This window comes from Taudactylus pleione, unplaced genomic scaffold, assembly GCF_031769625.1.
Source record: "Taudactylus pleione unplaced genomic scaffold, aTauple2 ptg000547l, whole genome shotgun sequence".
NCBI classification, from domain to species: Eukaryota; Metazoa; Chordata; class Amphibia; order Anura; family Myobatrachidae; genus Taudactylus; species Taudactylus pleione.
In genome coordinates this window covers 305,906-330,631 of record NW_028284949.1, presented here as the reverse complement: position 1 = coordinate 330,631, position 24,726 = coordinate 305,906, and the positions used below count along the sequence as shown (strand labels likewise).

General features: G+C 41.8%; 2 protein-coding genes across 2 annotated transcripts in view; one reads left to right on the top strand and one right to left on the bottom strand.

Moving 5' to 3' along the window:
* The window catches only part of LOC148500719 (NACHT, LRR and PYD domains-containing protein 3-like), a 182,833-nt gene extending 178,562 nt beyond the window's left edge, over window positions 1–4,271 (bottom strand). The window contains 1 exon segment of the mRNA XM_088451423.1: window positions 4,137–4,271. Within this exon segment, the coding sequence (XP_088307549.1) occupies window positions 4,137–4,271 (135 nt within the window).
* LOC148500718 (NACHT, LRR and PYD domains-containing protein 12-like) overlaps window positions 1–24,726 on the top strand; it is a 147,575-nt gene that overhangs the window by 19,879 nt on the left and 102,970 nt on the right. Inside the window, exons 2-3 of the mRNA XM_088451439.1 lie at window positions 13,189–13,245; window positions 18,004–18,294. Of these exons, the coding sequence (XP_088307565.1) occupies window positions 13,221–13,245; window positions 18,004–18,294 (316 nt within the window). The 5' untranslated portion in view covers window positions 13,189–13,220. The remainder of the gene's footprint in view (window positions 1–13,188; window positions 13,246–18,003; window positions 18,295–24,726) is intronic.

Here is a 24,726-nt window from a genome sequence, read left to right as displayed (position 1 = left end):
GAGCTTGATTAGTGAATAATTATCAAAGTGTCAGGATGCGGCCTGGGATCGGCCGCTACTCACCTCTGCGCTGGTGTCCTTGGGCTTAGGTGTCCAGGCACTGGGACTGGAGGTGAGTGGTGACTGAGTATTCTCCCTGAGGTCCGCTAGGGCTTCTGTGTGTTCGTCCTGGTTTCCGGGGTGCCGGACATGGGCGCAGCCATGTTGGTTCATATCACCTGACTAGTATAGCCCAATGGTAGTCCTGTGGTCACTCAGCTGATCCTCTGATTCAATGATCAGCTACCCAGGGGTATTGAAGTCTGACTCCAGGAACAGGTAGCTGCTGTTCAACTTCGCTGTTCCAGTGACTTGTGATTCTCACCAGTGTTACTCTGTGTTTTTCCTTCAAAGTGTTGCTTCAGCCCACTTACAGTTCTCAAGAATTCCTGCATTAGCTTCCATGCTAATTCTCAGTCTGAGACTTTAGTTCTCTCTCAGAAGTCCAGTGTTTTATGTTGTTTTTCCTGTGTGTCTTGTAGTGTGCTGCTAGCCCTCCTGCAGCTTCCCTGTGTTACTGAGGTGTCAGGTTTCCTGCTAATCTCTAGTTAGCTGTCAGCTGGATCTATAGCAATCCCCAGTAAATGCCTGTGTCCACTTCTCTCTGTGTCTCTCTGTGCTAATCAGCACCTGAATCTGTTGCAGTTCCCAGTACATTTCCCTGTGTTTCCAAGCAAGCCTGCGACCAGGATTTCTACATTCTCAAGTCCATCTCCAGTGTTTAAGTATATAGTTCATCTCCAATATTCAAGTTTTCAGTTCATCTCCAGTAGTCAAGTATTAGTTTATATACAAATTCATTTAATATAGTTCTGGTCTTTCTGCCACGCCCAGGTACCTGTCCAGAGGGCCATGAACTGCCCACTTGGGGCAGCAAAACCCAAATCCTGACTGGAGGGGTCACTGGTAAAGACCACCAAGTGGTTTAGACTCCGTGCCTCTGGGCAGGTCTAGCCAAACCTGGGTTTGGCCGCAATAGGGAGACCTAGCTGTCACTCACCTAGTTGTTCCCTAGTCACCCTAACCCCCTGGCTCACTGTCCTCCACAGAGGAACACTTGCCCTGGATCGTGACACAAAGTATATACAAATTTAAAACTTGAAAAAAATGTTTTAAATAAAAAATTTATATATTTGTGAAATTATATTACTACATCAGTATCTCACTGAGTTTATATTAAATATTATTTAGACATTGTGTCCATTCTCCTTGTTTATTATCCCCTCCTAGGGTAATATAGAGGAAGATTCTATCTATATTGATATAGTAATAGCGTAATCTAATAATTCCATGTTCCATTTAGTATTTGAAGACTCCACAAGTTACAATCAGTGTCTAGTTCAATACATGATAATATATCATATTTATAGGTCCATCTTAAAGATTCTTTGCTTCATTAATATGGTGAAAGGCTGTTAAATCATGTCTCTAATGGTAATTCCAGACTGAGAATGGGATACTTATGGTTCTTGTTGATTCATAATTTTAGATCCCCTCCACATTAGAGATGTGTAACTGTTGTTTTCATTGAGACCCTTGGGGTGCAAACTATCCATTAAAAAAATCATTTTAGTTTCCAACCTCAAAAGTTCCTCGTCCAGATTTCCCCCATGGATCCCCATTTGGATATGTTTCATCCCAATTGCTTTCAGAAAATTGGGGTTACTGCCAAGGTACTTGTAGAAATGTCTGTCTATGGATGTAAGCAGTTTAAATTTAGCCACATCTTGGCTAGCATTACGGATCATCCTGACATGCTCCAGTATCCTTACTTTTAGGGGTTTAGATGTTTTTTCCACATATATTTGTCCACAGGGACATTCCAGATGTTATATTGTTCCAACTGTGGTATAAGTGATGTAGCTCTGAATTGTCATTTTTTTTGTTATATCTGTCATAAAACCATTTTTTGGGGATCACATATTTGCATGCTTTACAATGCCCACATCCATAGGATCCTTTCTTGTTATGCATTGGTTTTTTGTTCAAAGTTAGATGACTCCAAACCAATTTGTCTTTGATGTTATGTGATCTCCTCCAACTAGTTTGTATTTTTGCAGGCAGAATTGTGGCAAGATCAGTGTCTGTTTGAAGAATCAGTCAGTGTTTTTGAAGAATGCTGTTGATTTCTTTCCAATGTACATTGAAAGTCCCTATGAATCTAACCGTCTCCTCATCTTGTAGTTTCTTTTTTGGTTTCAACAATAGGTCTCTAGGATATTTTTCAGTCTCTTTAATTAATCTTTTGATTAGAGTTTTGCTTTACCACCTATCTCTGAGTCTCTCACCCAGTTGTTGTTGTCTGATCTTAAATGATTCTGGGGTGGAACAATTTATTTTAGTTCGAAGTAATTCTCCCTTTGAGATAGCTTGAATGGTGGTGGGTAAATGAGAGCTATTTGCATGTGAAATTATATTAGTAGCTGTTGTTTTCCTGTACATGTGAAAAAGGGAGTGGTATCAAAAACTTGGCGCCTTTACCTTGGATGATCTATAATTATCAAAATTATTTAATATTTAATATAAACATGACCTAAATACTTAACTTAGGAAATAGTCATTGAGTTTTCATTGAGGTTCCAAGATGGTGAAGTTTGATGCAGGTGGTGTTGAAAATATATGAAAGAAGAATGTTAGAACATTCAAGGAGCTCTAATAAAAACTATGATTAGTGTGAACAACACTAGGCGGTAATGGAGCGTACCCCTACTCACTCTTTTGAAGAGTGAGTAGGGGTATGCTCCATTACCTCCTAGTGGGGGGCTTGGGGGCCACCTAGGCCCCAGAAGCTTTTGGGGCTATGACAGTGTGAAATACATTTTAGATGCTTTTTAGCACCCCTGCCATCAGCTGAGACTACAATGTTAGATCACTTAAAAAGAAAAAAACAAAGTTCTATATAATCAGTGTTATTTTTCTGCTGTGCCTCTGAGTTTTTTATGGGGTCCCCACAAACTAGTCTATGTCACTTGGATGCCTAATGTTTTTTTTGCAACCCCTTTGTATTGCCTTTGCTTGATTCTTTCCATACCTATATGTTGGTTTCTCTGAAATGAGGGACCTCTGAAGAAATTGAGACTCCCTACGCAGACAGAGAGTGGCTCTCTGTCTCTGGGACTTCTGTGCAGGGACTTGGTGGAGGTGTAAATAGTTCCACCTACCATTAGAGATGATGGAACTCAGTTCCACCCCATTCCTGCCCACTTTAACCCCTGGATATAATGAAGGTACCATAGAATTTTGTCAGTGTATTTCTTGTGACATTCATTAAAGACCACTTCTTTCTCCCACCACCCCAGGTAGAGGTTGGCATATGTGGGGGCACAAGCTGTCCCCATTGCCATTCCTTTAACCTTGAGATAGTGGCGTTCATTGCATAAGAAGTAATTCTTAGTTAGCATAAACTTCAAAATGTTAATCAGAAAGTTGTTAAAGTCACTATGTATTCCCATATCAAGGAAATATTTGATGTCTTGTATTCCATTTTCATGGTTAATGCTAGTATAGAGACTTACCACATAGCACGATACTAACCATATATCAGGATTTATGTTCACGTCTTGAAGCTTGACAAGCACGTCCATCGTATCTCTCACATATGATGGTACAGTAAATACATGATTGCATAAGTGCTGATCTACAAATACACTTGCTTTTTCAGATAAGTTGCCTACACCTGATACTATGGGCCTGCCTGTGGGCAACTTTTCGTTCTTATGTATCTTAGGAAGGAGGTACAACATCGATATTTTTGGTTTGTCTGTTTTCAAAAAATCAAGATCTCTTTTAGTGATAACCCCATTGTTGAAAGTTGTATTGATTAAATGATTGTATTGTTTGAGAAAAGTTTGAGTCGGGTTGAAAATAAGTTGCTTGTAACAACTACTATCATTAAATTGTTTGTTGAATTCTTCAACGTACAATTGCCTTGGCCAAAGAAAAATATTGCCCCCTTTGTCAGAGGGCTTTACAATTATATCTTGCCATTTGGAAATCTTTTCTAATGCTTTTCTATCACCTTTTGTGATGTTATCTTTAAATCATTTTCTATGACTGAACAATTTGTCCAAATCTTCGGAGACTAGTTTTTGGTATACCTGGGAAGCTGGACATATTTTACTGTCAGGAAAGAAATTTGATTTGTTTCTTAATTTAGTCGCATCAAATGGTTCATTCATGTTTAAATCTGAAGAATCATTTTCTTGTTCTAGATCTTCTAGTAGTTGCACCATTGCTCTTTCCTCTGGTTGAAGTATGTTGCTATTATAGTTGGATGTCGTATATTGTTCTTTTTTGGAGCTTTGGTTTAGGAAAAATTTCTTCAAGAGAATATTTCTAATGAAGAGGTGCAGATCTTTTTCAGATTCAAATCTGTAGAATTCTTGGTTTGGGGAGAATGAGAGACCTTTGCTTAAGATTGAAATTTGGTCATCGTTAGAAGATTAATGATCCTTAATGAATCGTTTAAATCATTGGGATTTGATATCCTATCTATTGTTGTTTCCGATATCTTCTTTGTTCTCTCGGTTCCTCTTTCCAATCTAGATGCTCTCTTTTTCTCCTTCCACCCCTTGCCCCTCCTGATCTTCCACCATCCATTTCCATATTTGTTTTGGCTACTTTTGGGGTTTGACCTGAAATATCCCTCTTGAAGTTTTTAACCAGGGACAGACCTCTAGAATTTTCTCCTTCAGAGGAATCAATCTCTGAAGTATAATTATGAGAATTTGAATCTCTTTTATGTTGTGATTGTGTAATCCACTTATAGACCCTATTCTGAGAGTAATCATCTCTGTCTCTTTGAAATTTTCTGCGTTTCCTCTCGATTATTTCTTTCTTATACTTCTCTATTTCTTTTTTTATATTTTTCGTATCTTTGTTGGTAATTCTTCAGAGATTCAAAAGGTTTGAGTTTCTCCCAATTCAGATATTTCTCATGTTGTATTGTTTAAAATAACTACATCATGTTTAATTAGTATCTTAAATAGGTTTTTTGAATATTGTGTTAGTGTGTTCTCTCAATCATGTTTTAAATCATTGCTAGCTAGTTCAAACATTGGTAATTGTTTCAATCTCAAGCCTCTGGGAATCAGATAATTTTTTAAATAGTTATCGAAAGTAGTCTTCTTCCACCAGGTTTTGCCCTGTCTCATCAGGGCTGATTTTAATCTATATAAATCATCTGACCAATCTTTTATTACTGGATCTTGTCTATCAAGATTGCAGTTAAATATAGCCTCTGTAGTACTTTTAAGTTTGTCACGTCTGTCTTCCAGGTCTTTGCTGAGACTAAAAATATGTCATTTTGAGGAAAAATGCAATCTGGTTACAGTATGATTTTATGATCTAATTTATAAAGAAGATTTATTTGATGGTTGCAGTATTAAAATTAAATATCAAATGTAATGGTGCTAGACATATCTAGAAGACTGAATTAACAGTCATTAAATAGCCATAAGAACACAAAGGGATAGGGACATCTGCATACATCTATATTAGAAAAATAACCCCAAATTATTTATTTTTTAGTGGGTGCTGCCGAATGGCACAAAGTATAACTGTTTGCAAGAGTACCAAGAAAAGTAAAAAAGAAAGAATGATGTCTTTTGTATGGCACACAATAATACTTTTTTAAATAAAAATTCAATCTTTATTAGGTATACACTCAAATGTACCATCCTGGGACATAACCAGCGAAATAGGGGTTAAAAAATAGAAAGGGGTGAATAAATGTGCCAAAAATTGGAAATTGTGAAATAAAATAATAGAATATCCTCGCTGTGTGACCTCCTTATTATTACGTAACTTAGGGTTTCACAAATAGATTAATTTAAGTTGTCACTCTCTTGCTGTATCTGGAGTAACAACAAGTGATTACACTGAATAGTTTCTCATTACATGAGATCCCCCCTGTACTGTGGTGCCGTTATGGCAATCATCAAGTAAGACTCCTTATTCAGGTTAGATCCCGCAAGTATTGAATCTCTAATCAGTCAATAATGATAAGCCGTAATTGATATTTATGTTGCCTAATTAATTATATGTGGCTAAGGTAACCATGTTATTAACAGTGAGTTTGTTTTATGTTGATTATCAATATATATTCACATGTTGTGGCCTATGCTTTATCACATTTATATTTATATTGAGATAATTAAATCATTATGATCAGTTAGGGTCTTTGCTTGTATATAGTTATTATCTTGATCTTTATTGTATTCTTACTTTGTATTCATTTATATAGTTCCCCCTGTATAATCACATATTCCATCTTCCTCAATCTTAATCACTGAGGGATTATATGAGAGTAGCCCTATTAATTAGAGGGTCAAATGCAATGTGTTAGGAGCACCACCTGGATCAGCCTTAAAATACTAAGGGCTTCCCCCAGTATTAGTATTGTAACTGCAAAAGTTGGATTCTAAAGCGCTATATGATTCTGTTTTCCTATATTAAAGTATTTCATATAGTTCTGCTCAGGATACATAAGGCTGTTTACAATGTGGTTTATTACAAATCAGCTTTTATTTGGAGCATTGCGCGGATACAATGTTGGGAACTGAGGAGATTCAGTAACATTAGAGTTTCTTTTCACAATAATACGTCCTGCTGCAGAACAAATTCACACAGTGTAATCATATTTATCATATTACAGCATTTTAGAGTTACATGCACGAGGTGCACACAGCGGGCGTGCCGACGCACATTTTGCTGTTAGTCAGCTTTACCAAGGCAAATCGATTGCCCCTCTAGCCTCAGACTTTATTCATATCCACAGGCCAATCAAAACGAGTCATCTGATCACGTGATTGCTATGGCCAATCAAATGCCATCTCTCATTGCCACTGATAATCCCGTCTCACATCCAATAGGCAATGTGATTGTATTAGCTCCTGATGGTGGGTGTGTTGCTCTACGCCAATCGGATTACAGGTACAACGTATCTGTACATACTTATATCCTCAGTGCTCACTAATTTATCTTCTCACGGGATGTTGTTATTAGAATAATATTTTTCTAACTCAATAAAATATTTTCAATTAGAGTGTCCATTTGATTTATTAATCATTATTACATACAAAGTTAGTATTAGCAGGTAAGTGTTTTGCATACTGTATTGTTACTCTGGACACACATTCATGGTTATACATAGGGATGAGCTGGTTCGGTTCTCAGAGAACCGAACCCACCCGAATTTCGCAGATCCGAGTCGGATCCAAGCAGGCTCGGAGTTTCCCGCCTAACTCGGATCTCGAAACCGAGGCAAGGCCATAGAGTCGGAAATCTCTAGGTTCGCGAGCTTATGTCTCTATGATCAATGTAGTATATAGGGACCACGTGGCAGACGCCATTTCACTCCGGCTGTGGAGACTGAACAGGGCAGGTAGGTAGTGTAGGGCTGGGAGAGTGGTGCTGTGTCCTGGGCTGGTGCATTGCTGATTCATTCTGGGCTGGTGCTGCTGAGTGCTGATCCATTCTGAGCTGGTGCTCTGCTGTCTGCTGTGTCCTGGGGTGCTGCAGTGCTGATCCAGTCTTCACTGGTGCTCTGCTGTGTCCATCTGGGCTGGTGCAGAATACATCTGGGCTGGTGCTGCGTCCATCTGGGCCCAACTTCTGGACTCCCAAAAACATATATATATATATATATTTTGTAAAAAAAAAAAAGTGTATTTTAGTGTAATATTTTTCTGTGCGTGTTGCTCACAAGATCCAGCCAGCAATGCAAGTTGCAACCTAGTGCTGCCTCACTCCAGTCATGATCAATCGCAGCTCTGGGCCCAAGTTCTTGAGCATAAAAATATAAAAATAAATGATCTTTTTTTTATCTTTAACTGTAACTCTCTGTGTGTGTGTGTGTGTGTGTGTGTGTGTGTGTGTGTGTGTGTATCCAGCCAGCAATTCAAGTTGCAACCTAGTGCTGCCCCACTCCAGTCATGATCAATCACTGCTCTGGGCCCAAGTTCTTGAGCATAAAAAAAAAAAAAAATCAATTGTCTTTTTTATCTTTTACTGTCTGTGTGTGCGTGTATCCAGCCAGCAATGCAAGTTGCAACCTAGTGCTGCCCGACTCCAGTCGTAATCAATCTGCTCTGGGCCCAAGTTCTGGAGCTGAAAAAAAATTAAATCAATTGTCTTTTTTTTGTCTAATATTTTTGTGTGTGCACACGACTGCACATGTGTGAATTTTGTAACTGCACCTTGGCTACACTATTTGTGCTTGTGACACTGCTTCAAGACCGCAGAAAATATGGAGGGCTGTCACATGACAGAAGAGCAAGGCCAAGAACCACATGTTGTAGCTGTCGCCAGCAGTGCAAGGCCGTCAACTGCCTCGTCCTCTATGAAGGTCCATGACCCAGGGCTTAAGTCACGCCATCGATATGGTAAAGCTACTTTTACTGAAGTTAAGAAAAAAAAAATTAAAGGAAATTTGCCTTATGATAAACAAATAATTGGCAATAAGCTATTCACTACACGAAGTGGAAAGGAAAATGTGAAGAATTATAGATTTTATATGATTGTGAGTTTGTTCCATAATAAGTTGTTGTTGAATTCTGCCCCTCACTGATCAATAAGATGCTAATGTCATAACTGACATGATAATTATTCTTTGAAGTTTACAAGTCAGGAAATCTTTTTGTTAGAGTCATGCCCAGGTAATGAAATTAACAGATACAGGCCAAGTCCCACTAGCCTGTTAATAAAATTAGGAAATACAACACAGATTTGTCTAGCTTAGAGCCTATCTGTGTTTCCTTTCAATTATGATAACGTCACCAGGACATGTAGATTGCTCATCCCTTTGTGTTTGTGGCTATAGGAAGCAAGCACCATAGGGGGTGTATAACAAAGAGTAACAGCCTGACATTCAGGTGTGGTGACATATGGCAGATCAAGGATCAGTCATATTTGGATGGTTTATATGATAAAATTGATGTATCAGTGATAGCTGGAAGCTTGGGAAATTATATAAATACAACTGGACTCCATATCCAGGTTGTGTGCGATTCCCAGATCACTGAGACATATAGTTTTGAAGATATGAGATATCTCAGGAATGCACTATGACAACCACATCATGTTTACACTTTTATAACAGATAAAATATGGACCAGTAAGATGAACACCCCATATTGTAGGTAATACATCCACAGGGGAAGTTATTAGGGTTATTCTGTATAAGTTTAAAGGGATTCAAACTTAGCTGGGAGGTTCCTGACCTTCAATTATCTAATCCACCAATCCGAGCGGATGGGTATGACATCACCCCAGGTGTTAGGCTCTTCTGATAAAAAGGATTGAAGTCCTGTGTTCTGTGTCAAACTGGGGGATCAGTTTGTCGCATTGAAGTTTAACCGGCAGTCTCTGCATTTCTTACCATCCCTCCTGGGCAGAACGCTACGTGTTTTCTAATGCTGCGTGTTTTCTGTAAGTCTACCTCTACCATTTTTATTTTATATTGCTGTATGTACCTTTGTAACCATTCTTTTCTCTGTAACATTCTTTTTTAAGCATTGTACTAGCTTTTGTGTTAATAAAGTATTCTTTATTAGTTTATTTCATATATGCTCCAAACCCTAGTCTTTGAAGAGATTATTAGTGACGCTACACATATTGTTAAGTATGTAAAGCAGAGGGTTGGTCTCAGCGAACTGTGTGGTCATCTGGGACACCGAGTCTGCGCAATTGTGGAGAGGTTAAGCAACAGATTAACTGAGTGAGAACCTTGTTGCAGGCAATTACATCCTGAAGTCTGGAATGCATAGACATCACCAGACGCTGGGTTTCATCACTGGTGATGCTCTGCCAGGCCTCTACTGCAAAGGTCTTCAGTTCCTGCTTGTTCTTGGGGCATTTTCCCTTCAGTTTTGTCTTCATCAAGTGAAATGCATGCTCAATCAGATTCAGGTCAGGGGATTGACTTGGCCATTGCATAACATTCCACTTTTTAGCCTTAAAAAACTCTTTGGTTGCTTTTGCAGTATGCTTTGGGTCATTGTCCATCTGCACTGTGAAGCGCCGTCCAATGAGTTCTGAAGCATTTGACTGAATATGAGCATATAATATTGCCCGAAACACTTCAGAATTAATTCTGCTGCTTTTGTCAGCAGTCACATCATCAATAAATACAAGGGAACCAGTTCCATTGGCAGCCATACATGCCCACGCCATGACACTACCACCACCATGCTTCACTGATGAGGTGGTATGTTTTGGATCATGAGCAGTTCCTTTCCTTCTCCATACTCTTCTCTTCCCATCACTCTGGTACAAGTTGATCTTTGTCTCATCTGTCCATAGGATGTTGTTCCAGAACTGTAATGGCTTTTTTAGATGTTGTTTGGCAAACTCTAATCTGGTCTTCCTGTTTTTGTGGCTCACCAATGGTTTACATCTTGTGGTGAACCCTCTATATTCACTCTTGTGAAGTCTTCTCTTGATTGTTGACTTTGACACATATACACCTACCTCCTTGAGAGTGTTCTTGATTTGGCCAACTGTTGTGAAGGGGTGTTTCTTCACCAGGGAAATAATTCTTCTGTCATCCACCTCAGTTGTTTTCCGTGGTCTTCCGGGTCTTTTGGTGTTGCTGAGCTCTCCGGTGCATTCTTTCTTTTTAAGAATCTTCCAAACAGTTGATTTGGCCACACCTAATGTTTTTGCTATATCTCTGATGGGTTTGTTTTGATTTTTCAGCCTAATGATGGCTTGCTTCACTGATAGTGACAGCTCTTTGGATCTCACATTGAGAGTCGACAGCAACTGATTCCAAATGCAAATGTCACACCTAGAATCAACTCCAGACCTTTTACCTTCTTAATTGATAATGAAATAACGAGGGAATAGCCCACACCTGTCCATGAAATAGCTTTTGAGTTGATAGTCCCATTACTTTTGGCCCCTTAAAAAGTGGGAGGCACATATAGAAACCGTTGTAATTCCTACACCGTTCACCTGATTTGGATGTAATTACCCTCAAATTAAATCTGAAAGTCTGCAGTTAAAGCACATCTTGTTTGTTTCATTTCAAAGCCATTGTGGTGGTGAATAGAGGCCAAAATATGAAAATTCTGTCAATGTGACAATATTTATGCATCTGACTGTATAATGTTAAAGATATATACGTACATATATATATACATATATGTATATACTGTATATGCATGTGTGTATGTTTGTAAAAGTTATGTATATATGTATATATTAATATATACATACACAATTTTTCTCGATGGGGGCCCCCACACGTTTGTTGCCCAAGGGCCCCCACAGTCCTTAATCCAGCCCTGGAAGGGACATTAACCATCTAGGCACCTCCTACCTGTTACGTCATTTGCAGCGAGTTCATGCAATTTGTTTAACAAAAATATGATTTGTAAATTAATAACAAACAGTCCAGTATCAGCTACCAGCAGTTTGGACCAGCACATGCAATCTCCACCACCAACACCCTCATCATCAACCTCCTCCTTAATAATTGAAAGTAGTTCTTCCAAAAAATGTCTTGTGGGGGCCCAAACAAACCAAGGAGTTCAGCCACAAAAGTGTCAGTCCTAGTGCTAAAGTGCTTGGTTTGTTAAACTGTGCATGTCCTTTTTAATATCCCACATAAGAGTGGGTGGGAGAGACAATTCCATCTTGCACCTCTTTCCTTTACATTTGGCACAATTTGGGGCATTGCCGACTGACATTATTATAGTTTATTAAACTGCCATCCTGTCTGCCACTGCTGTGTGGCAATGTTTCATAGATGTCCTATATTTTTTGAAAGTGCCGTGCATTTGTGCCGCTGCTCTGTCGCTTACTTTAGCCAGCCAGCTCGCTGCAGCCTTTGGCCTATATTGGTGAAAAATAGTGAAATCAATATTGTGAGCTGTGAGGTGGTTAAAAATGCCTAGAAATGCCTGAAAATGATTGTTATTAAGGTTAATATTACTATAGGAACAAAAACAGGCCCAAATTATGTAGTTTTAGCTGTTTATATAATTTTTTGGAAAAAATGCAGGTCCAAAGCCGAAACCAAAACCTAAAAACAAAACACCAAAAATCCAAAACCAGATTCAGATCCAAAACCAGGGGAGATCCAGATCCAAAACCAAAACATGGGGTCGGCCCACATCTCTAGTTATACATCATTCAGAATCTATAATATCCCTATGATATAGATATGGGAATACACTCACTAGGGAATTTTGAGTATCCATTTGATTTATGAATCTTATCTACAAAGTAATAACAATGAGTTCACACAGCGAGGAAATTCTATTATTTATTTCACAATTTCCAATTTTTGTCACATTTATTCCCCCCTTCTTTCTAGAATTCACATAGGACCTGCTCTGCGTATGTGCAGGTCCCCAAACATTGGATTTGTACATAAACCACTGGTTTTGCATAAAAAAACCCTCTTGATATTGGAGTTTGGCTTGGTTGAGTTTGAAGCCACGGCACCCCTCCCAAACTTACCCATACTATATGTTACCAGTGTTCCCTATAATAAGTGCTGGCAGTGCCAGGGTTACAGTGTGCTGCCAATGCCATAACATTTCCTGACTTATCTGCTAAATATCCATCCTCTGATGGCATTTCTGATGCATACCTAAAAACTGTCCCACATTCAGTGGGACAGTCCCACTTTTCTGGGACTGTCCCGCTGTCCCACCTGCGGGCCGCAGTGTCCAACGGTGGAAGGGAAGTTAGGGAGAGCACATACTGCTGCGCTGCATAGCAGAGCGATGGATGTGCAGAAGGAGAACAGATGCCGTGTGCATGTGCATGCCATCTGTTCACCAGTGTAGGGAGAGCCTGGGGGCTGCCCAGCATCTCAGAGAGTGCTGGACACACCCCCACAGTGGGGTAAATGGGGGTTGCTGTGAGGCTTCGCCCCATTTTCCAGAGGTCCTGCCCCTTTTATGTGAAGCTCCAACCTTTTTTCAGGCCCCCCAAAGTGTCCGTCTTCATGTAGCATAAAAGTTGGGAGGTAAGCTGATGTATTATAATAGATATATAAAGGGTTACTATTAATTTAGGAAACCATCTAGATAATGGCACAAGTTTCCTAGATAACCTCAGCAATAGGTCAGTGAGTGATGTCAGACTCCAGTAACCACATTTATCATGAGTAACTGGCTTTTTATTCCCTACTAGGATACATACAGTAGGATCAGACCGTCTCCTGCATGATGGCCTATTCCTCAGTAACAGGTGAGTGACAGATCCATTATCATTAGCAGTAAGAGCATTGGAGTCCATAATACAGAGCAGTTCAGCCACAGACCCTTTGGGGTAAATTTAATAAGAATCGAGTCTGGGAGAGTTTGCTAACTCTGGAGAGTTTGGGCATTATTCACACTCGCAAATTTACTAATGTCAAACTTGGGAGAGAGATTTCCTTTGCTATGGAAAATACTGGAGAGTTAGCAAACTCTCTTCAATTTACCATCTGTTAAACTCGAGGACCTTTTCACTAGTGAAGATAGGATTCGGGAATTTACCAAGCAGAGAGTTTCTAAACTCTCATGAGATGGAAAAACTGTCCTGTAAAAACTCATGAAATAAATACACCTGCCTGTGATCTGCGAGTTTAGCAGAAACATTCACAGATCATTGTGATCCATGTATGTTTCTGCCTGTAAATAAAAAGTGGATTAAAAGTGAAAAAAAAATGACATAGGGCCCCCCCCCCAAAAAAAAAAAAAGACTAACCAGCCCCAGACTTGCCAGCCAGTCCTGGTTCTTAAAATTACAAGGAACAAAATGTGTAGGGGTCCACAGTAATTTAAGAACCAGCACCAGGCTGCAGGGCCAGTCCTGGTTTTAAATATAGGGAGAAAAAATTTGTGTGAGGTTCCCCTTATATTTAAAACCAGCTCTGGATCCTTCCTAGTGGGGGACTGATGCCACAGCAAGGGGTGCCCTTTCACCGGGCCCCCCAGCCACAGCATCAGCCCTGACCGCTAGTCAGCCCAGACCAGGAATCCCTGGGGAGATGGGGACCCCCCCAATAAAGGGGTCCCCCTCTCCAGGGCACCCCTGTCCTAGGCTTATAGCCCAGGTATGTCCCCGCTACCCCTTGGTGTAGAGTGGCAAGGTGATAGTGTAGGTGTAGTGTGTAAAAAATAGAATAATTTACATTGTCTTTACAGTGGAACTACAGGTCCCAGCAAGCCTCCCCTGCATACTGGTACTTGGAGAACCACAAGTACCAGCATGCGGGGCATTAAGGGCCCACTGGTACGTGTAGTGCAAAAAACACAACACACACCACGAAAATAAAGTTTTATTGCATCCATACATACTCACACATACTCACCTGTTCCCAGATGTTCCCGTCCCCTTCTCAACATAATGTATCCAATGGAAGTACCTGAAAAAAACATCCAATACTCACCTTTTGTCCCACAATGTTCTCCTAAGAAATCCAATAAGGCCCACGGACACACTGTAACTACATGCTACAGCATGTAGTTACATTACGCTAATGACAGCTCAGGGAGAATGAGCTATCATTAGTGTCGGGCCACGAGCCAATCAGCGACGGCTTCACATTAGAGGCCACTCATTGGCTGGGACCCACGTGGACTTAGCCAATGAGCGGCTCCTCCACGTGGGTCCCAGCCAATGAACGGCCACTAATGTTAAGCCGCCGCTGATTGGCTTGCGGCCCGGGACTAATGATAACTCATTCTAATGAGATGTCATTGGCGTAATGTAACTACATACTGTAGCTTGTAGTTACAGTGTGTCCGTGGCCCTTATTGGATTTCTGTGGAGAACATCGTGGGACAAAAGGTGAGTATTGGATCTTTTTTTCAGGTACTTCCATTGGATACTTTACATTGAGAAGGGGACGTGAACATCTGGGAACAGGTGAGTATGTGTGAGTGTGTATGGATGTAATAAATCTTTCTTTTCACAATGTGTGTTGTGGTTTCTACACATTTCTTTACAGGTGAACTACACACACCAGTCAGCCCTTAATGCCCCGCATGCTGGTACTTGTGGTTCTCCAAGTACCAGCATGCAGGGGAGGCTTGCTGGGACATGTAGTTTCACTGTAAAGACAATTTGAATTATTCTATTTTTACACACTAGGGGGTGGCAGGGAGAGCCCCAGGTTATCAGCCTAGGACAGGGGTGCCCTGGAGAGGGGGACCCCTTTATTGGGGGGGTCCTCCAACTCCTCAGGGATCCCTGGCCTGGGTTGACTAGTGGTCAGGGCTGATGCTGCAGCTGGGGGGCCTGGTGAAAGGGCACCCCTGGCTGTGGCAACAGTCCCCTACTAGAAAGGGTCCAGAGCTGGTTTTAAATATAGGGAACCTTACACAAATTTTTTCTCCCTATATTTAAAACCAGGACTAGCCCTGCTGCCTGGTGCTGGTTCTTAAATTACTGTGGACCCCTATACATTTTGTTCCTTGTGATTTTAAGAACCAGGACTGGCTGGCAAGCCCGGGGCTGGTTTGTTTTTAGGGGGGGACCTCATGTAATTTTTTTCAAAAACTTTTAATCCATTTTTTATAGCTACAACACAAGCAGCCAGCACATATCTCACTGATATGTGCAGGCTGCTTGCTCAGGAGAGTTTTGCAGTGAGAAAACACTGCAATCTCGGGTGAGTAATCTCCTGAAAAACCTGCTACTCGGGGGAGAAATCTCGTTCTGCTTCACCATTAGACATCTCACTCTCTGCTTGACTCTCTTCTTGGTAAATTTGAGAGTCTCAGGAGCTTCAAATCACCCGAATTTCGGCTAAGCTAATTGAGTTGAAAAAAAGAAAGCAAACTCTCCCAGACTCGATTCTTAGTAAATTTACCCCTTTGTGGTAATTATAGGGAAATGTATCATATATTCTAAAGAGGACAAGCCCATAGCAATCAATCAGCTTCTAATTATCATTTATCTAGGACATTCTACAAAGTGATAGCTATAATCTGATTGCTTGCTATTTGCATCATTTCCCCTTGTCCTCTTTAGTAGGTTTGATACATCTCCCCCAGTCCTTCCTTCAAAGATGACTGTTTGTAACGTGTGGATTTTTATGTAATTTACTCCATAAAGCATGTTAGTAACATACCTGAGATACATTGCTGCACAGTCATTGTACCATTATATCCATCAAACCTTCTGCCATCTTTATGTAATAATCACTAACGTCACTAGGGGGGTGCAGGCCACACAGGGTGATACCATCCAAGGGTTTGAAACCAAAATATCAGAGCTGCTCTGCTATTTTGGTGTTACCCCCTTGGATGGTGTCACCAAGCAGCCACACTGGTGACAGACAGGGGAGGGGCTGGAGGTTGCCCACCAGATGCTGCTGCGCTGAGTAAGAGCAGAGCAAAATCTACTAGGCATCGCCCAGCCTCTCCCCTGCCTCTAAGCCCACTGAGTGGTGAGAACAAAGGCATCACATGTGGTCATGCCTCCAAGAGTGGCACACATGAGTGGGCATGGATTTGCACCACAAGGCCACACCCCCTTCCATGAATACATGAGCCCGGATCTCTGACCACTACACCAGGTAACACAAAGGTCAGTCACATGACATGTCATATGCTATTAATGAGACTGCTCCCTCCTCTCCATACTTGGTGGCTGAAGTGCATGGGTTCCCTCCTCCCCTTCATTGCCAATTTATACTTCGGGGCCCCAGGTGCTGAGGGGGACAATGGCAGCCGCCACCTCCTCAGGAAGGATTGTGCCTATCGCTACAACATTACCTGCATCAGCCTGCTCTCCCCTCCACCTGGAGGTCTTCACCTGAATAGGATCCAGTAACAGCAGTCACACAATCTAAGGCACCGCCGGACTACTCACCGGCAGGAGTGGAAATTGTGCAGTAAGCACTTTACACGTGTATGTTTTACACCCTGACGAAAAGGCTTTGAAACGTTAGCAATATAATAAACTTTTTTCATTACCAAGTCCGGTGGAGCGACGCCTGTTCCATGCATATGGACGCTGTATCTATACATTATTCTAAGGAATGCACCCGGCACTTTTCTTTTGATCCAAAAGTGCCCATCTACGTGTGTATATATGTGTATGTATATATATATATATATTTATATATATATATACATATATATATATATATATATATATATATAGATATCTAATATACCCCTGGATATATACATATGTCTAAATATCCCAGCTCTCTCTCTGGCTGTGAGGGGGGTGGTAGGCAAAAGTTTTGCCTAGGGTGCCGAGGAACCTTGCACCAGCCCTGAGTGCCAGAGCCATAACAGGGCACAATTGCTTTCTGTGCTGGCTCTGGTAAGTGCAGCACTAACCGAGCATCCTCAGGATGCCCAATCAGCTGCTTATACTGTGCACGGTGCCCATCTGAAGCATCCACAAGATGGTTCGCAGTTTTCACAGCAGCAATCCTGGCAACAGTGCCACCCATCAAGCCTCTGTGCGATGGCACCGGTCTCCCACAGCTAGTTATGGCCCTGCCAAATGCTATTGTAACTATTACTGATAAATGGTAATATACAGTTTCTTTGTATAGAATGACATACACCACAATGTTTTAATGATGTTACTCCTTTTAATTTACACTTATTCAGTTGGTTATTCAAAGTATTTTTCTTTTAGTGGCCTGCATGCACCCTCCTGCATCTAAAGTCCATTGTCCAGTGCTTTTCAGCCTTGTATTTATATTAGCAGGTATAGATGAATATTTCCCCTAAAATAAGAGACTCCCATGATGCGCTAAACTGTTTCCTGTGTGTCGTACTCACCATAAAATAAACATTTCCACTGATGATATAAAGAAAGGGCTGAAATACACAGAAAAAAAAATCGAGAATATAAGACAATGTACAAAGCTAAAGATGTAGGAGGGTGTTTACAAGCTTATAAATAAAATTAATCAGAAGGTGGTGATAGAGTGTTAGTGGTAAAGGTGAGTCTCTGTGTAACAGTTATAGGACATTACTGTGTTCTCACCAGGGGCTTGGTGTAAGAGGAAAAGGACACCTGGAGATCTTCTTTGTTGGGCTCTGGAAGATCTGACACAATATGACTTCAAGAAATTTAAGAGCAAATTGTCTGATTTCCCTGATGGAGGACGAGGCCTCATCCCACGTGGGCGCCTGGAGACGGCAGATTGTGTTACCACAAAAAATGTTCTCATAGATGTTTATGGAGAGGAAGCAGCTTTGGATGTGACCATACAGGTCTTCAAGGAGATAAATCTTATGGATCCTGCAAAGGATCTCCAGCACCAAGTGATACAACATGGTGAGTTCCAGTAAGGTGCACAGATAATGGGGCGTTCTCTCATGTGATTTACTTGTGCTTTAATATAAAGGAGTAATGTATCCTATGTAATCATAGACTTATCAATGATTGATTTTTTTTAACTGAATATATTTTTATTGAAAGGAGCAACAGTACATGTTACATATAATAATCCAGATTACAAAGATGATTGATTTTAATCAGTTTCTAAACTGACCTAAATCGATGTTGTGTTTCAAAATCTAAATCACACATTTAGTAATACTTAAAAAAAAAATGTATATTAGTAAATATGTGATTTATCCCCAGAAACTCATCAATTTAGATTTATTTGAACCAAAATAAAATCACTCTTTAGTAAATTTACCAAAAAAGTGTTTGACTGATAAGAAGTATGGGGAGGGTGTTGGAAGCCTGATAGTCTTTTAACTGCAGGATTGAACATAATGGGCCAAATGTAATAGGTAGTCAGTTTTGGTAAATTGCGAGTTTGGTGCTAAACTCACAATTTTTCACAACTCTCCAATCTAATAGGGTGTCTGTTCACTAAAACTCGCATTTTTCAGAGTTACTACAACTCCCCATTCTCAAACTCGCATCCAGATGTTTTCACATTGAAAACAATCAACTCGCCCAATGTAATAGGGTGTCAGTTTCAGACTCGCAAAAAAAAGATAACCAAAAGTCCCCAAATAATAGACCTGCTTCAGGCTAGTGAGTACATCCTGAGCAGGTCAGATTAACACAAAAACATGCACATATCCATGAGATATGTACATGTTTCTGTGTGTACTTCTGTAAAATGTTTTTAAATAAAAAAAAAATGACGTGCACCCCCTCCCCAAAAGCATAACCAGCCACGGGCTTTATAAAGCCTGTTCTGGTTCTAAAAATACAGGGGCCAAAATGCATAGGGGGCCCCTGTATATTAAGAACCAGCACAGGCCTTTGTTGAGCTGGTCCAGGTTCTGGAAAATCAGGGGACAAAATGAGTAGGGGTCCCCTGAAAATTCCAAAACCAGCACGAACTCTTTCTAGCGGGGGGATAATGCCATAGCCAGGGAAAACCTTTCACCGGTTTCCCCGGCCAAAGCATTATCCCTGACCGCTAGTCAGTCCAGGCCAGGGATCCCTGGGGAGTTGGGTACCCCCCCAATAAAGGGGTACCTCTCTCCAGGGCACCTCAGGCCTAGACTGATAGCCCGGGGCTATCCCCGGCACCCTATGGCCGTGGGTGCCGGGTTGATAGTGTTAGTGTAAAGTGTTAAATGAAAGTTACCATATTGTCTTTAGTTGTAGAACCACAAGTACCAGCAAGCCTCCCCGCATGCTGGTATTTGGAGAACCACAAATACCAGCATGCGGGGCATTATGGGCCCGCTGGCACTTGTAGTTCCACAACTAAAGAAATACGTAGATAAACAAACACACACCATGAATGTAAAATTTTAATAAAACACATGCACACTCACACTCACACATACTCACCTAGTATCCGAAGTAATCCATAGGGGTACCTCAAAAAAAAATCCATAAGCACCTCTCCTATGCGTCAATCGCGTCCTCTTGTCCAAGTAGGCAATCCAGGGGTTAAAACAACAAACCGAAAAAAAACCCGATCCATGCCGGACACAGCAAAGGTATGTGTGTACACATACCTTTGCTCCGCGTAAATGACCGGGGCACACGTGTCATTGAAGGGGCCGCCAGCCAATCAGGGAGCATCTCCGTCGGAGCAGCTCCCTGATTGGCTGAATGCGGTCAGCCTGTGTCTCCCATAGACTTCTATGGTGAGAATTCGCCATTGAAGTCTATGCAGGGAGCCGCTACATCGTAATCGCGACATTGTATCAGTGATGTAACCGCAAGATTAACCTGAGGTAACCTTGCGGCTATGATGTAGCGTTTCCCACCATAGACTTCAATGGGGATTCCTCACCATTGAAGTCAATGTGAGACACATGCTGGCCGCATTCAGCTAATCAGGGAGCTGCTCCGACGGAGATGCTCCCTGATTGGCTGGTGGCATCTTCAATGATGGGGCACACGTGTGCCCCTGTCATTTACGCGGAGCAAAGGTATGTGTACACGCATATACCTTTGCTGTGTCCGGCATGGATCATTTTTTTTTGCGTTTTTTTTTTTAAACCCCTGGAATGCCTACATGGACAAGTGGACGCGATCTACGCATAGGAGAGGTGAGTATGGATTTTTTTTTTCAGGTACCCCTATGGATTACTTCGGATACTAGGTGAGTATGTGTGAGTGTGAGTGTGCATGTATGTTTTATTAAAATTTTACTTTCACGGTGTATGTTTGTTTATTTACAGATTTCTTTAGTTGTGGAACTACAAGTGCCAGTGGGCCCGTAATGCCCCGCATGCTGGTATTTGTGGTTCTCCAAATACCAGCATGCGGGGGAGGCTTGCTGGTACTTGTGGTTCTACAACTAAAGACAGTATGGAAACTTTAATTTTACACTGTACACTAACACTATCAACCCGGCACCCACGGCCATAGGGTGCCGGGGATAGCCCCGGGCTATCAGTCTAGGCCTGGGGTGCCCTGGAGAGGGGTACCCCTTTATTGGGGGGTACCCAACTCCCCAGGGATCCCCAGCCTGGTCTGACTAGCGATCAGGGATAATGCTTTGGCCAGGGAAACCGGTGAAAGGTTTTCCCTGGCTATGGCATTATCCCCCCGCTAGAAAGAGTTCGGTGCTGGTTTTGGAATTTTCAGGGGACCCCTACTCATTTTGTCCCCTGATTTTCCAGAACCAGGACCAGCTTAACAAAGCCCTGTGTGTAGGCCCCCTACGCATTTTGCCCCCTATATTTTTAGAACCAGAACAGGCTTTATAAAGCCCGGGGCTGGTTATGCTTTTGGGGAGGGGGTGCATGTTTTTTTTTTAAATGCACACAGAAGCCATCACAGATCTCACTGATCTGTGATGGCTTTTGTAAAACTCGCACCTTTTAATGCTACTCGCATTAAAAGGTGTCAGTTTACATAGGGAAAAACTCACCTAAATTCGCAAATGCAGTAGCCGCGAGCTGAAAAGTTCACAGGCTATTGAATTTGCGAGCTTCAGTACAAACTCGCACTTTTTAAAAGTGCGAGAAAGTGCGAGTTTGTACTGTTACTTAAACTGACACCCTATTACATTTGGCCCAATATATTTATCCTCCTGTAGTCAATATATGTCACACACAGGACAGTCACTATGCACTTCCTCTTATACTGACTGCAGGAGGAGACATCACACACAGGACAGTCACTGTGTACTTTCTCTTATACTGACTGCAGGAGGAAACATCACACACAGGACAATCACTGTGCACTTCCTCTTATACTGACTGCAGGAGGAAACATCACACACAGGACAGTCACTGTGTACTTTTTCTTATACTGACTGCAGGAGGAAACATCACACACAGGACAATCACTGTGCACATCCTCTTATACTGACTGCAGGAGGAAACATCACACACAGGACAATCACTGTGCACTTTCCCTTATACTGACTGCAGGAGGAAACATCACACACAGGACAATCACTGTGCACTTCCCCTTATACTGACTGCAGGAGGAGACATCACACACAGGACAATCACTGTGCACTTCCTCTTATACTGACTGCAGGAGGAAACATCACACACAGGACAATCACTGTGTGCTTCCTCTTATACTGACTTCAGGAGTAGACATCACACACAGGACAGTCACTGTGCACTTGCTCTTATACTGACTGCAGGAGGAAACATCACACAGGACAATCACTGTGCACTTCCTCTTATACTGACTTCAGGAGTAGACATCACACACAGGACAATCACTGTTCACTTCCTCTTATACTGACTGCAGGAGGAAATATCACACACAGTACAATCACTGTGCACTTCCTATTACACTGACTGCAGGAGGAAACATCACACACAGGACAGTCACTGTGCACTTCCTCTTATACTGACTGCAGGAGGAGACATCACACACAGGACAGTCACTGTGCACTTCCTCTTATACTGACTGCAGGAGGAAACATCACACACAGGACAATCACTGTGCTCTTCCTCTTACACTGACTGCAGGAGGAAACATCACACACAGGACAATCACTGTGCACTTCCTATTACACTGACTGCATGAGGAAATATAACACACAGGACAATCACTGTGCACTTCCTCTTATACTGACTGCAGGAGGAGACATTACACACAGGACAGTCACTGTGCACTTCCTCTTATACTGACTGCAGGAGGAAATATCACACACAGGACAATCACTGTGCACTTCCTATTACACTGACTGCAGGAGGAAATATCACACACAGGACAATCACTGTGCAATTCCTCTTATAGGGGCCCATGTATGAATGATTGCATTTGTAATGCTATGTGGATGTGACATTACCGCCCATGATCTCATTGCAAAATGTGATCATAGCACCAGGATGTATCATCTGGCAGATGCAGGAAGAGGGGCTCTGAAAGAAGCTTCTCCCTGCAATGTGCCCAGAGTACAGTTGGGACTATTGCACAGCAGGTAAAAGATACATCTACTACAGTCTCTTCTTCATACATCTGGGGGAAACGTATTATTGCAGTAAACCCATTAATTGGATTTTTTCAGGGATAAAGCCACAAATATGCAATGATAAAAGGGCCCCACACTGACTGTAGGAGGAAACATCACACACAGACCAAGCACTGTGCACTTCTTATACTGACTGCAGGAGGAGACATCACACACAGGGCAATCACTGTGCTCTTCCTCTTATACTGACTGCAGGAGGAAACATCATACACAGGACAGTCACTGTGCACTTCCTCTTATAATGACTGCAGGAGGAAACATCATACACAGGACAATCACTGTGCACTTCCTCTTATATGTACATTTCTGGCTGTAGGAGGAAACATTGCACACAGGACAATCACTGTACATCTCCTCTGATATGTACATTTCTGACTGTAGGAGAAAACATCACACACAGGACAATCATTGGCTGCCTCACCCCTTATAAGGCCCATGATCTCCTAAGTGACTCCTAGGGGTAAATTTACTAAGAATCGAGAATAGTCAAGTTTAGATTTTTTTTATCTCAATTTGCATTGCTGAATCCTGAGTGATTTTCCCATTTTTTTTCTCGCAAATTTACTAAAAAGTAGGGATGTGCAGGCTCGGATAGGTTCGAGTTTGCACGTGGAGTTCGGATTTTTCCCTCCAAAAAAACGGAACTCAGAAAGAGGCAAAACGTCATCTTACATGGACGAACATCATCATTCCTTTTTGTCCAGGAATGATGATGTTCGTCCATGTAAGATGACGTTTTGCCTCTTTCTGAGTTCTGTTTTTTTGGAGGGAAAAATCCGAACTCCACGTGCAAACTCGAACCTATCCGAGCCTGCACATCCCTACTAAAAAGTGAGTTTAGCGGAAAGTGAGTTGGCTGATGGTGAAGCAGATGGAGATATCTCCCCCGAGTTGCTAGTGAAGATGAGATTACTCACCCGAGATTGCAGTGTTTTCTCTCTGCAAATCTCTCCCGAGCTAGCAGCCTGCACATATCAGTGAGATATGTGCTGGCTACTTGTGTGTTAAGACCTGTAAAAAATGGGTTAAATGTTATTTTAAAAAAATTACATAGGGTCTCCCCACTAAAGCTTAACCAGCCCTGGACTTTTCAGCCAGTCCTGGTGCCTAAAATTACTGGGAACAAAATGAATAGGGTTCCACCATAATTTAGGTACCAGCACCAGGCTGCAGGGTAAGACCTGGTATTAATTACAGGGGGAAAAATTTGCGTAGGGGACCCCTTATAATTAAAACCAGCACCGGACACTTTCTAGCAGGGGGCTGGTGCCACAGTCACTGGAGCCATTTTACCAGGTTCCCCAGCCACAGCATCAGTCCTACCACTAGACAGCCCAGGCCAGGAATCCCTGGGGAGGATCCCCTCAAAAAAGAGGTCCCCTCTCCAGGGAACCCCTGGCCTAGGTTGATAGCCGGGGCTATCCACGCCACCCTAGAGCAGTGGGTGACGGGTTGATAGTGTATGTAGTGTGTAAAATATAGATTTAACAACATTGTCTTTACAGTGGAACTACAGGTCCCTGCAAGTCTCCGCCACATGCAGGTACTTGGAGAACCACAAGTACCAGCATGCGGGGCATTAAGTGCCTGCTGGTACCTGTAGTTTACTTGTAAAGAAATGTGTAAAAAAAAACACAACACACACACTGTGAAAGTACAGTTTTATTTCATACATACACACATACTCACCTACATTACCAGGAGTGGTCCCCTTGTTCAAAGAAGGCACCCAAGGTCTACAGAAAAAAAAAATCATGACCCACAACACAGATACCAACCAGAATGGTTAATAGCTCCTGAATGAAATGCTCAGATGCGGCTTCTGCCTTTATAGAGCC